Consider the following 17681-nt stretch of genomic DNA (forward strand, 5'->3'; position numbering starts at 1 on the left):
GTGGAGAGCATTCACCTCCGGTGCTTGAGGTCCCTGGTTCAATCCCAGCTCGCGCCGTGTGGACTTTGTGGTGGACAAACACCATGTTCGTGGGTTTCCTTGGGGTTCTCCAGTTTCCTCCCACTTTCTTCATTCCACCATTTCATTCATTACTCATCATCACCGTCTCCTTTAGCCTAACCGGCATAACCGTGGGACGTAAAACTGAAAGATTTCATTTCATTTCATTTTCTTTTCTTTGTACAAACGTCGGTATCTCCCTGCACTTGTAGGAGATAATGAAAGGATTTCGTTTTTCTGTACATTCAATGGGATAGTTTATTCGAATTCAACCTTGTAATTTAATATGCGCTATTCTCCTCAATGTATGTATTGATTCTAGTGACTACATTTAGAAAGCTATGTGCCATTGAGTACAAAATGCAGTAGTAGAACAGTAGCGTTTTATAAAGTATTTCAATGTTGCCGCTTCCATAATTTATTTCAGTAGTTTGTAGGATAACCATTGATTTAATTATAGCATCAACTCTACGAGGCATTGAATACATCAAAATTGAACCAGAAACTTTTAATCCTAACTAGCTAAAAGAAATACGCCCGTTATCGAACGGGAGAAATCGATTTGAGGCAGCGAGAGACAAAGGGGTGTAAGTGACATTTGCGATAAAGTTTATTTATGTATAGAAAATGGACTCCCCACTGCATAATATATGAACTGGATATTGAAGGACGCTATAGCCTACTTGCGTCTCTATTCATGGATACACTACGGCATGCTTCACAATCCAGTTCATACATTATGCTCCACGGAGTTCATTTTCTAAACTGGGGACCAGCGTTCACCAGGAATGGTTTCTGCCTAAACTTAAAGTGCTGCGCAGTTTCTAGTTGGCACGAAACTAATTGTCACTGACTGAGAGAAAACACGAAATGTGTAGTCTTCACGACGCACATGGAAAGTGAAGTCTTCACAACGTTGTAATTCACCCTTCCTTTCCCATCTTGGGGGACAGCTCATTGCCTAGAATAGATTAACCAATGACGTCACAATGTAAATAGAAAACGAAAAATGAAATGAAATCTTTTGAGTTTTACGTCCCACGCTTATGCCGGTTAGGCTAAAGGAGACTGTGATGATGAGAGATTAATGAAATGATGGAATGAAGAAAGTGGGACGAAACGGGAGAACCCCGAGAAAACCCACGCACACGGTGTTTGTACACCTTTTCTCTTGGCGGGGGCTGGGATCGATCCCGGGACCCGAAGCACCAGAGGTGAACGCTCTACCACTGAGCCACCGCGGCTCCCTAATGTCAATAAATAAAATAAGTAAATACATAAAATATATTTTTAAAAATACATATTTGCACGAGATGCTGTTATCACTGGCCACCTAAGTGCTTTTCTTTTCAGTACAGTAAATAAGTAAATGTAGATGTAGGATTATATGTGAATATATTCTGAATCTAACTGTCTGATTTTGAAATCTTATGCTCTGGTGTAATCTGTTTCTTTGTCAAACCAAAGGCCGCGAGCGAGATGGGGGAGGCTCATAACTTGTGTGTAAGTGACACTGGCAATCATTTTTGGATTGGTGAGTGCGTCTGACTTTGAAATTTTGAACTATGTATTGTTCCAAGCATTCAGCATGACATGCAACCTAGTGTCTTAAGAGTTTGAGCATTGCGTGCAAGGGGGGAGATCTGAGTGTAAGTGTGCTTATCCAACCAAACCCTCAGCTTAGGTATTGGAGGTTATTACGTAAACATTAAGAATTGTTTTGATAAAGATGATTGTTGTTGTTATGGCGAACTGGCACAGAAATTTTTACTTATATATAAGGCAGTTCGCATACGTGTAACTTTTTGCGGGAATGGGGGCAAGATAATGGGGTCATAAGCCGTAGCTCGTTTTGCTTTTATACGTAAATCTGGCACTGATTAAGCAACATATTTTTAGTAAATCATTACAGAAGTTCAATTTATTTATTTGCTAAGAAAATTGAGATCCTCAGCACTAACGCTGCAGCGTTATTAACGCTCATATAGTCCATCCAGTGTTATAGCCATTGATCCAATAAGCCAGCGTTATCGCGCCCAGAGGCGTTGACAATGCTTGGTTAACGCGTGGTTGCCGCCGCTCTCTGTCAGCATTAATTGCGGGTTGATTCCGCTCATATACTCCAAACCTTAAGTGTCTTCACCACCGAAAATTTTAGAAATTTTCTGTAATATCTTCAAAACAAATAAAAATATTCAAAAAGCAAAGAAGTACTGCACTAGACAATATTAATTTTCATGTGATATTGTTATTACGACTCATATATCAGCTTTCGATTTGCAACTGTCGGTAAATTTAGCATTTTTTTGAAGGTTCTGTAAATAGCAGCACACCACAAGCAAATACATGAATTATGGTAGGGTGTCACATGCAAAATCAGATTGTCTAGTGATTTGAATCTTTGCTTTTTGATTTTTTTTTATTCGAAGATATGGCAGAAAAAACTCTAAAGTTTGCGGTAGTGTAATTTTGCTATGGTGAGCACTCTCAATAAACAGGAAAAATGTAGCAAAAGTGAGTAGGTTACGCTAAGTTTAATATCCCTCTCATTAAAAAGAAGGTATTTCAAGTTGATAAACACAAAGCTCCGCATACAGTGGATGGAAACGTTAATCAACAAAAGGAAGCAGAAGTTGTCTGTTGTCATGCTGTAAAGATCCTCAGCATATGCATTAGGGCAGTGTCGTCTTCCTCAACGTATGTTCGTTGATTTGTACCTTTCTTAAGCATAGTTTCGCAGATTGGGCCAACACGTAAAAAGGGCTCCATAAGATTATATTTTGATTCGACTTTCGTTAGTGGAAAAATACAGAATATAACAAATCACATTGCTGAGATAAAAATACACAAGGGAAAAGATGACATTGTTAAATTACTAGGCACAATCATGTGTATATATGCCAAAGTTTTTCACCGCATGAAAGCACCCTACCTACTCACAACAATCTTAGAAGTTTTGAAACGTATAAATAAAAACTCTAAGCAAGTTTATCATTGTATGAATTCTTTTGTTCACGAGAATATAGGTTATCATTTTTAGTAATGAACTGCAGAGTTTATTTTGATGTAATGTGGAATGAAGTTACATTTTTATTTCCATTCCATAAATTTCATTATGGTGTTGCATTTCTTCAGTTAATGTCATATTTTGAATTACCCTTTCACCACCTCTATTGCAGTGTATAAATGGTTAATATTATGATTACATTTGCTCATTCTGCATTTGTGTAGGAAAAATAGTACGTAATGTAAGATGCTTCTACAAGTAGGTGCAGAGAATGAGGGTCAGAAACAACCTGAACAGTGCTTTAAGAGGCTAAGTATCTTTCTTTTCCAGAGAATGGTGTAGATTTTTTTGCACTTCAACACTTAGAGGATAGAGACATCGAACAGCTAATACCTCAGGCAGGGCCAAGAGTAAAATTCAAGGTTAACTGGAAATCTTGGAAACAGGATCTTCAGAAAGCAGATGAAAACAGGAGGGTAGGTTATTCTTGTGTGTCAGCTACACATCATAAGTGGAATCCTCATGTTATATTTGTCAGTAGTTCACGTACTGTAAAGTAGAAATAGACTCGTTAACATGGAAGTCGGGAAGTAGATGTGACCTGTTTCAACTACACAGTAGGTATGACAGACTTCTTTCAAGATGAAGGCATTTTGCTTAATTCAATGCGCAATCTGTGAACACCACTATTTGTGATCATGCATGTTAACCACAGAAGTTATAAGTATAAATAAAATGTGCTTTTTTTTTTCAGGCAGACATACAAACCAGAACAATTTTTTAGTTCCTCTTTCGCATTCATGTTATGAAAATCATAGACTGTGTGCTCTCTTGCGTCAACGTCCACAAATGTTTCTAATATCTGTTAGATGTGAAGTGTACAAAACTATACATCCCTAGAATTGGTGATAGATCAATAGCAATAATGTGCCTGTATGGCGGTATTGAAACCCAGCTAATACCATTTAACCTTAATTTTGCCAATACCAACACCATTGAATGTTACTATTAGCCAATCCAATTCCTGTACTCCTACGCTGATAAATTTCACATAATAGTTGCTTTAAGTTGTTACACAAAAACTGGCAAGTTGATGATGCAATTCTTCTTCTTGCGATTCATAAGAGCATTGCTTCCGTAGGAAATGAAAGACTTTAAACTTGTAAAAAAGAGAGAGATATTATAATTAGCTCATTTCAGACAATCATTTCTCTCTATTACTTTTCAGAGATGTAATGATCTTCCTCTTTCCCTTTTTTAAAACACTATTAAATGTTAATAGTGTCATACTGTTGCCAAGAGTGTCGTTAACATTGGTCTTGCATTATATTGCAAAGGATTACTAGTTTCAATAAATGTTAGAGTGTAAAAGTGTATTGATCTCTTTAAAAAAAAATCAATGTTTTGGACTAGTATTGTTAAATTGTGTTTTTAACTGATACCACATACCTTTGAAGTCAGGTATCAACCATTCTGATACTTCTTGAAATCTTAGCTATCGACACCGATATTATTGATTTGACGATCCATGTCTACCATTAGATATGGATATATACCATTGATGGATTTGCCAAACAGACTTTATCACTGCCCACACTTCAGTTTTCCACAAACATCCATCAGTATTGCAAGCATCCATATCTGCATTGGCCATTGCTAATGCTGATCAGATGCGTTAATATCAGCAAAATGGTCCTTCCGTGGTACCTGGTATGAGCCGCATTATGAAAATTGACAAGTAGTTAGAATTATAGTACCTCCTTTAACACAAGTATATGTTTGCTCACATTTTTGTTTCCTTCTTGTCTGACGTGGTACTTAAGAAATTAGTCATGTCCTTTGTAGTGTTTTAGCAAATGGCATTCACATGTTTATTAAATACTCATGCTTCTTGTGAGTCATTTTAAGGTTTGTACTCAGTTGCAGGAAGAAGCAGATAGGTTGCTTCTTGACTTAACAACGCCAATATCGTTTGGAAACAGTTCTTGGTGTGAAGGAAGGAAATCAACATTCAATGCAATAGAGAGAGATAGATTAGAAGAAACTCCTGGAACATCCGCAGATTTACGAGAGGAACACCAGCAGGAAGAAAACAGACAAAATACTTCTGACATTCAGTCTCTTCCTTCCAATTCCAGTTCAACTTCTTGCACTCACTCAGTGGAAGGCGAAAAGCAAATCAGGCACAGCGAATCAGAGGGAAATCATGTAAGTTTTGGTTTAATGGAATAAATGTCTACAGGTTTTAATCATGAATGTTTATGGGACTGAATAAAGCAATCATCGCTCAAGGGAAATACATCAATATGGCTTTGTGAATGTAACATTTTTAAAATTGTTTGCATGCCTCTTCTGTGTGAACGTGGATTTATGTCCAAATGACAATTTTCCGTACATGTTAGGTTGTATATTGTATTTATCAATCCATGTTCCTTCTTGATACAAAGAAATCATAAATGGGATCTTATAAGTTTATAAGTAAAGTACAACACATTTTGGTAGCATGTGTATAATGTGAATTTTAAAGATTTGGGAGAAGGATTTCACATTCATTTTTATAATTGAGATCATAAAGGAAAGGGTATTACAGTTTCTTAAGCAAATTTTTAAAATTGCACTCATTTCGATAACCAGACATTTTATCCTTACCCCATTCTGTATACAGCTGGAATTTGCAAGTAGTTACACTGTTACTTCATGCCACTAGCCAGGTTTCAAAGCCAAGCGTGCTTCGTCGTCAGCTGAATCCATGAAATACTACAACAGGTGGATTTCATAAGGTTTACACGAACTACAGTATAGTTTTTTCTCACGTTTACAAATACGTTGAGCACCTAGATAAAATACAAAACATATTGTTATAGCTACTTGGTTGAGATTGTGAACATGAGAGAAAAGTAGAAAACGTAGTTGCTGTAACACTGAAATGAAAATCTGTGTAGTGAAATCCACCAGCGTCGATCCACCTGTGGATGAAGCATGCTTGGCTGAAAATCTGCGTTGTTGAGTGAACAAGCGAACTACTTAGAAATTCCAGATGTATATATGAGGGTTGAGAGTTCTATATGTAATAGCTATACGAAATGGTCTTTTTACTTCAACAGTTTGGGACCAATTTACTACAGAATTTTGTTTTCGTTTATGATAATTTAATCTAAACATAAAAAATCTACAGTAATTTTCTGTGAAACCTCGTTTACTATAAATGAAATAAACATTTGGTAAAGAATCGGGGTAAAAGTACATATCTTTTTTTATTTTCAGATACACTCTCTTGCTGCTATTTAAGAAATGTTTTGTCGAATCCCTTCTTGTATTGTACTATTAATGTGGGATAATGGAACATACAGGGACTTTTTCCTGTGGACAAACTCTCCCCAAAAGACCCTGATTGTGATTTTGCGTTTCTGATTAGTCACTCTGATATTATAATCAGATATTCATGCTCATGTTTTCCCTATGTACATTCTCTTCAGTTCAGGTAATTTTAGGTAACACTTCAAGTTGGAGGACTCGTGTAAGAAACCTTAAGGGAAATTATACCTTGTTTTTACTGATAATTCATTTTCATTCTCTACATTTGCACTACATTTATATTTCATTAAAAGTTTTGAAGGTTCACTTTACAATGTAAGAGGAAAATGCAAACTACAGTGAAATAAAAAGATAAAAATAATACGCTTATGAATCAGAAAATGTGAGGTCAGTGTATACTTTCTCAAATCTTGCTGTGATTAGGTTTTCAAATGGAGATGCAAGCCATGAAATATATTTGTTTTCGTTTTCTTTCATTAGGGACTTCATGGATATCCTTGTTCATAATGCTTTCGTTGCTTGCAGGTGCTTACTATATTGCAATGCACACTGGATGGAAAAGCCATTCTTGCTAAAGGAGAAAAGAACAATGGTTTACTAGATAATGCTTCAAGGTGTAATTTAGCACGACTTATAGTAAAGCATGAGTTAGAAGAAAATCCGACACGGCTAATAACACGAGGTGAATTTACACGCTGGGCACATGAAATAGCAACCATTTTTGGGAAAGAATCACCATCTGTGTATTACGCAGCTTACATTGGAGCCACGAACTACCAAACAAAACGCAATGCTTCTGGGAAGTTGTATGAGGCCTACATTTCAAGAAGAAGAGTTCTAAGAAAGAGAGGAGATATTCCAAGTAGAAGGTCCTCTTCTGCATCACCTACATCTTCACTAGGTGACGACACAGACATTGTTGAAGAACCCATTCCAGACCCAGTAATAGATGAGAAGTTACAGTGGCTCAGAACGTCACTAGATCCCTGGCATGTTGTGTGCGATAATTGGAGAGCAACAGCAGAAGCTAGATTGAAAGCCCTGGAACAGCCTGGGACGGTTGGTGCTTACCTTGACTTGTACCCTGTTTTGAAAACACCACAAGGTTATACATTGGTAAGTGCACTGTTACTGTACTATTGCAAAGTATTTAACAACTGAGTGAGGTGTCTCATTTTTCACAAAACACGTGTTCATTTCAATTCAACGCTGTCCTCATTAAAACATATAGGTCGAATAATGAGGTGGGGAAAAACATGTAAGATTTACATGTGTACAGACCACTATCACAAGGAAACAGCTCCACCCATAATTGCGCTCAGGCACAGTTTTAAGCTGTGAGAGCTAGATTTAGTTAAAGTTTTTGCATCAAAATTTTGACTGTTAATAGCTATATACATTATGTTAATTGTATTTTATATTCTATTTCTCTCCCTTCCATACTACAGTTTTATATCATGTATTCTGCTAGAGAAAGGTACGATGTGGTCTTGATTTGATACGTAGATTTTACTTTCCTTGACCACTACTTTCATCTTATTATATTTGGTTGTTTGTGAATATGTAAAATTGCTGAATTGTAACATTGTGTAAAAAATGCGAGTTTTGTAATTTATTTTCTTCATTCTCTTTCCAATTTGGTAACTTGAACCACTTGAAAGTGAGGAATTAAAAAAAAGACACATAGAAATAATTAACTATGTCTGTAGATTAAAATTGAAGTCTCCTTGCACTTGCTTGCTGGTGCTGTGAAATTTTGTCTTTTATTTTTTATTTTATTTATTTATTTTTCTTAAGAACCATGGCAAAAGGTTAATATGTTTTTAGTGGATGTGAACTTGATTGGTTTTAGTCATTGTGAACTTAGAATGGCCTACATGAGCTTTGCACAACTTGAATGTTGATCGTAGCAATCTTCCAGAAAAGGGTTCCAGTATATTACCAAAATATTGAAGAAAAATAGAAACTTAAGCAGGTAATTTTAATGTACAGAAATGGTTAATTTTTTTAAGAAAAAAGTTTGCCCGTTTCCTGTTATGTTTGACACATCGGTTGCTTATCTTTTAATGCGTTAATTACTATTATGAAAAATGAATAGGAAAACTTGATGTTTCATTCCTGTAGGAACATTACTGAGAAATTTTACACTTGTTTCATATTTAAGATTTCATCGTGATACCTCACTACTAATAATGTTGCTCTTTTTGCAGCTGTTGGAGGACTACTCCTTCCTTTACCCTGGTACTGAAGACAATTTGTTTAACAGAATTGTTCTGCTTCAAGACAAAATTCTGCATTTGTTGGAGTTGAAAAGAAATTTGAAAGAAATACATTCTCTTTCAGCACCGTACATCTGTGCTATTCATGGTAAGTACAGTGCTTCAAGCACTATTTATTTTTGTAATACAGTCAAACCTAGGGTGATCAGGCGTACTGATTTTCGCAGTACAGTATTATTTTTCAAATAGCTTTCCTGTGTGTTCCAAAGACATCTAGAAAATTGAGATTTGTCCTTTTTTTAAAAGTCCTGATTAAATTTATTTGCAATACTTTAATGTTTCATTCTTTATTCACAACATATCGAATCACAGGCACTTTTTTTCTGAATGATAAACTTTTTTTTCAACACTGCTCAAAAAATTATTGTTAGGAAAATAAAACAATCGACAAACCATTGTTTTGTAATGCAGTTGGTTTTACTGAGAAAGTCTTGTTGAGATGTCGGTAAGGCAGGATTGGTCACTTATTTCAAGTCACAGCAGTGACGCCAATCAATTTAACTGGAGTTTCCTCGTGCCAGTCTTTTTCTGTCATGTCTTAAAATAATCCCAGACTCTGAAAATCAATTTTAAAAAGTAAGTTTTTAGCCCTAAACGAAGTTTCACTATACGTTCATAAAAATAAACTACAAGCGCATGTATTAATTATGTGTCTAATTAATTATAATGCAAATGATATTATTTGATTATAGTACAAATAAATTTGATTCATCTATTTGCGACTTGCAGTGTGAAGTATTTGCGCTTCTTTCAGTAGTATTACTTGTCTAAATACATTGTTGTGAATAGGCAGAGAGAAAATTCTTTATAGTTCAATCGTGACCTTTTTTTATTGTTTTTGTTGATACTCCATTAAATTGTTTGAAATTCTTTCAAAAATCTTGTATTTCGACATGAAAGTATTTGGAGATGTGTTGATTTCTTAAAAATGAATGATTGCCTTGAGGTTAACGTGAAATGAAACAAAGAGATACGTATTGTCGATGCACAGGCTATCATTTATTATTATGCTTCTGTCCTACTTTTCACTTGTCAGAATCTGGTCACCCTAGTCAAACCCATTTAAAACATCATTGGAGGGGACCAGAGGGAAAGGAGCAGTTTCAAAAGTGCCCAATTTTCCCGTTTTCGGTGCACCCATACACTTTGGTGTGGGAAGAGGTCGTGGTCTAAGACCTTCACATATAAACACTGGTGGGCATAGCTCAGTGAAACATGACCAAAAATGGGTCAACAATACAATGAAAATGCCCATAAGACGTGCATATTTTTGACATATATTTTGTATATTGCCCAAAAGAAGGGGCGTGCTCCGTTGAAGGTTGATGGAAGTGAGACTACACGTTGAACTCTACAAGCACTATGAGTTTCATCACACTCGAGCCTGCGGAACAGAGAAACAAATCGGGTCAAAGTCATATGCTCAGAGTGGCTTTATATGAATCAAACACCTTACGTTGTTCGTGCGCATATCCACTCAAGGCGCAGTAATCGGTTAAAGTACTGCATTTTCGTTTTATGCGATCTTGGTCGGGTGGGGACGATTGCATTATAGGATAGTTTTGTCAATGTGCAAATGAAACATGGAGAGTTGGATGTTGTGCCCATGTCATGCTCATTATTTGGTACTTAGGAATGGGCAAAGAAATGTAGCACGTCCGAAGACATCCACAAGAAGACGAATCTATGCTCTTGAGCGATATCGATGAACCATTCGTCAGAGGATGAGGAAATCGGCAATTAAACCCTTTTGCATACTTATGTACAAGTACTTTTGTATAATACGTCGTACATAATAATCACCTCAACTGCCTGAGCGGTACTGGGAGTAAGGAAAACCTTGTACTACAGCTCCGGTAATGAATAAATCATTTTGTACCTTTCAATAGCACGTGTTACTCTAGTGCAATGATCATTTTGTTTCTTCGAACAATGTTTTTTTTAAAGATATGGTGTAGAATGTGCGAAATCCTAACTAGCATTCGCTTCCACTTATTTCATCTATAAGAAGACCATTCAGCGGAAATACGACACATGGCTACGGCATTCTCTTGCGAGAGGTTTGCCTCATATCAAGCCAGTCTGAGCATTGGAAATGGTACGTCCCTTGAATTTGACCCGATTTGTTTCTCTGTTCCGCACACTCGAGTGCGATGAAATTCATGGTGCTTGTCGAGTTCAATGTGTAATCTCATTTGCATAAAACCTAACGGAGCGCGCCCCCTCTTTTGAGCGATATACAAAAAAATATGTCAATCAAATGCGCGCCTTTCACTCTTAGTTATGGCCACCATTATTTATATGTGAAGGTCTTAGGCCACGATTTCTTCTCACATCAAATTGTATGTGCGCAACGCAAACGGGAAAATTAGGCAATTTTGGAACAGTTCCTCTGATACTCTATTAAGCGGATGTTATTTATGAACAGCAAAATCAAACATTTTCTTTTGCTTGATTTTAGTTGTACACATCATGAAACGTGTTTCTACGAAGTTTCAGCTAAATTGAAAATTATGAATTTGCCGAAAATCGCATTTTAAGTTCAAAGTTTACAGTATTGCAAGACATAGAGTATAAACTATTATATAGACGTTTGAGAGAAAACAAAAGTATTGAGCTTAATCGGTAGATAGTAAGCGTCCCTCACACCGGGAAGTGCCACATAATGATATTGACATGTTTTTGGTTTTAAAAGTAGTGCGTAATTGGCCTTTATTTTTGTTTACGCACTGCAACTTCTTGTAGGAAGTCTTGAATGGAAGAGAACTTAGTCCACAAATCTGATTACATAGACATATCATTGGCACTGTTGAAAAAAGTTTTAAAACATCTACAGCTTGTAAAGTGTGTAAAACTGAAGTTACTACCGAGTCAGCATCCTCTCCATCTTATTTAATTGCTTTCGTATAACAGTGAATTAAGTTTTCATTTATGTGCCACAGATAGTACATAATAATGACCTCACTTATATGGAGACCTGTCATGTAATTCACCATTTACTGATTTCAGATAAGGACATTTCACCTGACGTGAAGACAAATGTTGCTCTGATTTGTCTGCCACTGTTGCTACCTGTGGTACCCATCAAGAGGAACTGTAAGAGGACAACATGGCGCCCATCAAAATTGGAAATACGTGATGGATTCATCACACACATTACATCTGACAGTCACCTGCAGAACACAATTCAACAGAGGAAAGAAAAACTACAAAAACTGGGGGCTACATTTCAGCCTTTGGTTGTTCTTGTGGGTGAGGACATAACGTCAGTTACATGCTCCTATGTCGTCGTCGAGAACACTTTGTACAAATTCAATTCATTACAAAGCGCTGTTGACACATGTTTCAAAATCTTTCATGCTACTAGTGCTAGGTATCCTGAGGAGTCAGAAAGTGTCTGGTTGTTAATGCAAAGGGGATTTTATGGTATTAAAACAGTTCATGATAGAATGACTCAAGGTGTTCGGTGTCTCATGTCTGATTTAGGCATAAGTGAACCACAATAAAGATACATAATGTTTACCTGTTTTGCATGTAAAAAGAATTTCAATCGTCCATCTGATATTCAATATCATACAAGAAATGTGTGCAAAAATATGGCAAGAGGTACCATGTTTCCTTGTACATATGAGGGTTGTTACAGGTATTTTTCATATAATAGATCACTGCAAAGACACATATCCAATGTACATAAAAATAAAAAGCAATGTAGTAATAGGAGTAGTAGTGTACTGTTAGCAGACAGTGATGTAACTGTATTGCAGTCACGTGGTAATTTGTCACAGCCTGTTGTAGAGAAAAGTAGTCAAGTTGTCACAAACGATACAGTACAAAATGTAGTGGAGGATCATATGAGTAAATTCATTTCTAAACTGTATGCACATCCAACTTTTAGCCGTTCACATGTACAAGTTGTGGTTGATGGAATGAAATCCTTATTTAGTCACAATGTGAAGAGATCTTTACAAGCAATGGTTTTAGAGCACGCAGGTGTAGAAGAGTTGCCTGGTAAGTTTCAATTAGCTCTTGAAGAAGTTCTCTCAATAGAACCTCTAAACGGGTTTGAAACGGATTACAAGCGTTTACAATATTTTGAGGTTTTAGGCACATACATTAGTCCACAGGAAGTTTTAATTGGGGAACGCATGGAAAGAAGACACACGGCTTGTGGTAGCAACATAGAATCTGTTCCTTGTACTATGCAAATGATTCCATTGCGAGTATTATTACAAAAACTTTTCAGTAAGGACTCATTTATACGTGAAACATTGAACTACTTGCAATATTTGAATAACTGTGAAGACAATGGCAGTCCTCTTTTGAACATAATTCATGGTTCTGTATGGAAGAACATGCAGCCTTCACAAGAATACTCAAGACATACATTAGTAGTACCTGTTATTATTTTCTTTGATGATGTTGAAATTGGGAACGCACTGGGGTCACATGCTGGAATTCATAAATTAGGTGCTATATATCTTTCACTTCCACTTCTGCCCCCTTACTATGTGTCACAGTTGAAGAATATTTTCCTTGTATCTTTATTTCATTCAGCTGACAGAACAAAATTTGGAAATGCAGTTACGCTTCAAAAGGTAATAGATGAACTGAATTTCCTAAGAAAAACTGGCGTACAGGTATCAACAAGCTGTTTTAAAGGTGTTGTAAAATTCATTGTTCCTGCTATAACTGGTGACAATTTAGGGTTGAACAGTATTCTGGGTTTTGTTTCAAATTTTGTTGGTAATCACTGTTGCAGGATATGCAATGCAAATAAGAACGAATTACAAAAATTAACCACAGAGGTTCCCACTTTGCTCAGGAGTGTTCTGACATATGAAGATCAGTTGCAGGTAAATGATGTATCTAAGACTGGCATAAAGGAGAAATGTGTGTGGTTAAACCTTGAAGGGTTTGACCTGTTTAACAATGTTGCTGTCGACATAATGCATGATTGGTTTGAAGGTTGCTGTCGTTATGTAATGTCATTCATTGTCAATTATTTGGTACAAGAAAGTAAAGCAATTACCATTGAGACTTTGCAAATGAACCTTGCTAACTTTAATTATGGTCCAGATTCCAATTCAAAACCTACAAACTGTATTCAGATTGATGGGGGGAACATAAACATAAAGACGTCAGCTCACGAAATGCTTATTTTGGTGAGGTACTTTGGCCTATTGGTGGGATATTACGTACCCACTAACAATTATGTTTGGCTGTTGTATATTCAATTACGCAAAATTACAGAAAGACTTCTAAATAACAGGGTTTATGATGATACTGTGATTCAACTACAAACTTTGATAGCAGAGTTCAATGAAATGTACTGTTCATTGACAAAATGTCATTTGAAACCAAAGTTTCATTTCCTCACCCACTACCCTGCAATGATGAAAAAATTTGGACCACTGAACCAAATATGGACCATGAGATTTGAAGCAAGACATAGAATTTCAAAGTTCATGGCTAATGTCTCACACAGCAGGGTAAATGTCTGCAAATCAATTGCAATACGAAATCAATTACTCGTTAATGACTTACTTCTTAATAACAATTTGACACATCACATTTCTCATGGAAAAAAGAGGAGGTTTAACAGTGATACAGCAATAGAGGTTAAGCAGAGGTATGCATTACACTCTGAAGCAGACCTTATGTCTGTTACAAAGGTTAAAGTGAAGGGCCATACCTTTTCTTTGTCTTCTATAATTGCACTTGACATTGATGAATCCAATGGACTTCCTGTTTTTGGTCAAGTAAAAGACATTATAATTCATGATGATGATATAATTTTTTCCTGTGTAGCTTTGGACACGATTGCCTTCTATGAACATGTTTTTGCTTACGAGGTCTGTGTAACAAATAACCATCTGTTTGTAAAGTATGATGAGCTGTTAACACCACTGCCACACACTTACACAGTGATGACTGATGGTGTAAAATACATTACACTTCGATGGCCAATTGATTAGAAAACAGTTTGAAATTGGTGAATCTTGTAAACTGGTTGTTGTGTAAACATAAAAGAAACTCAAAATTTTCAGTGTTATCATTCTGTATACAGTATATACTTATGAATAATTATGTAATGGTGTTACTAAGTAATCATATTTCATACCTGTAATTTATATTATTAAGCATCAATATTTTAATGAAGTCATATCGTCCTTTCCATGGGTTGTCAACTCACACAGAAGATCTTGTCGATGTTAATTAATTTTAAGTGTATTCTATCATCCTTCTTACAAGGTTTCTTACTGTATATCTTTATATACTTACTACTATTTCGAAACTACTAAAAAGTGGCTTTTTTTATTATTTACTTGTGTATAGTTTGCTGATATTTCGCCCTTCATCTGAGAGCATTTTCGAAGCAGGTAATGTTCCATCGATCTTCACATGTTAACCAATTTATAGACTGCAATCCGGTTATCTTCTTTCTTCCCTAAAATATTCACTATATAATTATATGAGCGCAAGAGAGGATGATTCTTAATTAACAAAAGATTGGCTACTTACCATGAATCCTCCCTTGGAATGCCTAAATATTTTTCATACGTTTCGGAACTCGTAGCTGGTTCCTTCCGAACAAGCTGCGAGTTCCGAAACATATGAAAAATATTTAGGTTTTCCAAGGGAGGATTCATGGTAAGTAGCCATTTTTAATTAATATTCACTATGTGGTTTAAATTAATTACAAACATCGTTAAAACTCATTACAATGCTTTTACTTAAACTATACTCTGAATATTATAGCCAAGAAAAAAAAGAGGATCACAGGACTTTAGTATTGGAAATAGGTCAAAATGTAAAGATCGATGGACAATTGCCCTCTTTGAAAATGCTTTCAGGTGAGGGGGGATATATGCACTGCATACACAGGTAAATAATAAAAATGCGACGTTTTAGTAAAATTTATATTAAACCTGTGACTTCTTGGAAGTTCATTGATACAGTGATTTATTTACAAAAAAAAAGAAAGAAAAAAAAACTGCAGTAATGGTTAAAAACTAATAGAAAAATACTGCATGGCTGCTGCTGTAGTGAAACACAATTTATTGTGGCTGAAATTAGTATCAAGTAGGTAGATATGCAGCAACAGTGTCAAGAAGTGGATGACTTGAACTGTTTAAAGTTAACCAACATCGACAAGGTCATCTAAGTGCTTGGATAGCCCATAATAAGGGCAATAGGAGGAACTCAATGATGAAAATGCTTTGTTTCATAACGTCTTGCACTGTCGTCAAGAGAATATATAACCTCAATACAAAGCAACTGTATTCAAAATTAAATATATCTAGTGACTATTATCATTTCAGTGTAAATGTGAGAAAATTGTAGTAGTTTCAGAATGGTGTTTAAGACAAACGTACAGTAGTATTAAAGCAGAATTTAAGACCATACAAGTGTACTGTTGTTCTATGAGAAGATGCCCCAAGGGAAGAGGAGTAAACACCAAATATATATGTATAAGGACTCTTGGTAAAGTATTTTTCTTTGTAAAAGCAGATGTGACATGATAAAATACATGTGAAATAAATAAGCACAAAAAATTTTATTTAAAAAACACCAGTAAATTATATGCTGCACACGTGTTCTTCCATTTACATCGTACAGACACATGGAAACCACTAGCTTATTCAATGTTTATTTGTATTTATGTACAGATTAAATAGACATCCATTTGACATGGTTAGCAACAGAAGTGTTGTGTAGTTTTGGATATTTTATAAATTTAGATTGTTACATATGTTTGATGGATAATGGAAGCTATACTTGTCTACTGCACATATATATGTGTGTGTGTGTGTTTTGCAAATAAAGCAGTGAAGTGACATATAAATTGCTCTCTTAAATTCATATGTATATATCTCCTATTTACATATGGTGAAAAGGCAGTTAACTATAAAGGTAACCAAGAAAGTTCTGTCGCTTTTTTGTGGAGGTCTGTGTTCATTGGCTCTCACACCGTGAGCTGAATGCCAATGGAGATAAAGCGAAGATCAGTTATTGGTGTGGTATATCCAACATACTAGCGGTGTGGTAGTTCAGTTACACCGTGAACTTACATAAGGACAGAGTGAACATGGGTCTTCTACAGAGCGTAATAAGGGCGTGTATGCTGTAACGCTGCTGCAGCGGGACAGAAAATATGCCAGGCCTTTGGTGAGGATGTCATAACTACGCGGAGAGTGCAGCAGTGATTTAACAAGTTAAGGACGGTGACGAAACACTCGAAGATGCACCACGTGCCGGAAGTTCAACACATGTACAAAATGAAGATCTTCAGGCAGCAATTGAGAACAATGGCCAGACATGTGAGGAACTGGGACTACAATTCAGTATGAGTGGAGAAATCATTCGGCAGCTTGGCGGAGAAACCACCTCCATCAGCTTGGGAAGTACTACAAGTTGGGTCGACGGGTCCACATGATTTTACTCCGGACCAGAAGGCAACGCGAGCAAACACCTGTGTTTCTGTGCTGTCTCGTCTGAGGAATGAGCCATTTTTTGGACAGGGTGTTTACATGTGATGAGAAGTGCGTCCTGTACGAAGCTCCACGGTCCTATCATCATTGGTTAGCATCCTGTGAACTGGTTCCAAACAGCTGATTCCAGCACTGCACCAGAAGATTCTTCTGTGTGATTGGGGAACTGCTCGCGGCATCGTGCATCTGGAACTGTTACCAGCTGATCAGAGCATCAATGTAACTGTGTACTGTTAGCAATTGAGGCGTGTTCAAGAAAACCTGAAAACTGTGGAGCCAGCACTTCTAAATCGCAAAGTTTTTCTCCTGTTACAGAACAACGCTAAGCCCCATGTGGCTAGGATGACCCGGAACACGATTTTCCGCCTTGGATGGGAAACACGTGCATCCGACATACTCCCCGAACATGGCACCGTCCCATTATCACCTGTTGTACACGACTGTACAGAAAAGCAGGTACTGATAAGATAAATTTACATTATGTACTGTAACCACTTCAAGATTTTGTGACTATGTTTCATGTAAATA

General features: G+C 36.4%; 2 protein-coding genes across 2 annotated transcripts; both read left to right on the plus strand.

The window, feature by feature from the left end:
* Positions 1-3373: 3373 nt before the first annotated feature.
* LOC145677655 (uncharacterized) lies at positions 3374-12170 on the plus strand (the record flags this gene model as incomplete). Its single annotated transcript, XM_081748088.1, has 5 exons — positions 3374-3543; positions 4988-5275; positions 6908-7498; positions 8593-8749; positions 11671-12170. Coding segments are annotated over 5 exons (1703 nt in total), but the record flags the coding sequence as incomplete, so codon positions are not given.
* Positions 12171-12257: 87 nt separating this feature from the next.
* LOC145677654 (uncharacterized) lies at positions 12258-14636 on the plus strand. Its single transcript, XM_081748087.1, has one exon. It carries the CDS (start codon positions 12258-12260, stop codon positions 14634-14636), a length of 2379 nt encoding a protein of 792 aa, XP_081604213.1.
* Positions 14637-17681: the final 3045 nt, after the last annotated feature.

The sequence above is a fragment of the Thermobia domestica genome, unplaced genomic scaffold, assembly GCF_964235325.1.
Source record: "Thermobia domestica unplaced genomic scaffold, izTheDome1.hap1.1 HAP1_SCAFFOLD_1168, whole genome shotgun sequence".
Classification (NCBI taxonomy): domain Eukaryota; kingdom Metazoa; phylum Arthropoda; class Insecta; order Zygentoma; family Lepismatidae; genus Thermobia; species Thermobia domestica.

What these genes read in the sequence shown, in the direction of transcription:
- LOC145677654 (XM_081748087.1), top strand. Translation starts at nt 12,258, where the DNA reads ATGGCAAGAGGTACCATGTTTCCTTGTACATATGAGGGTTGTTACAGG.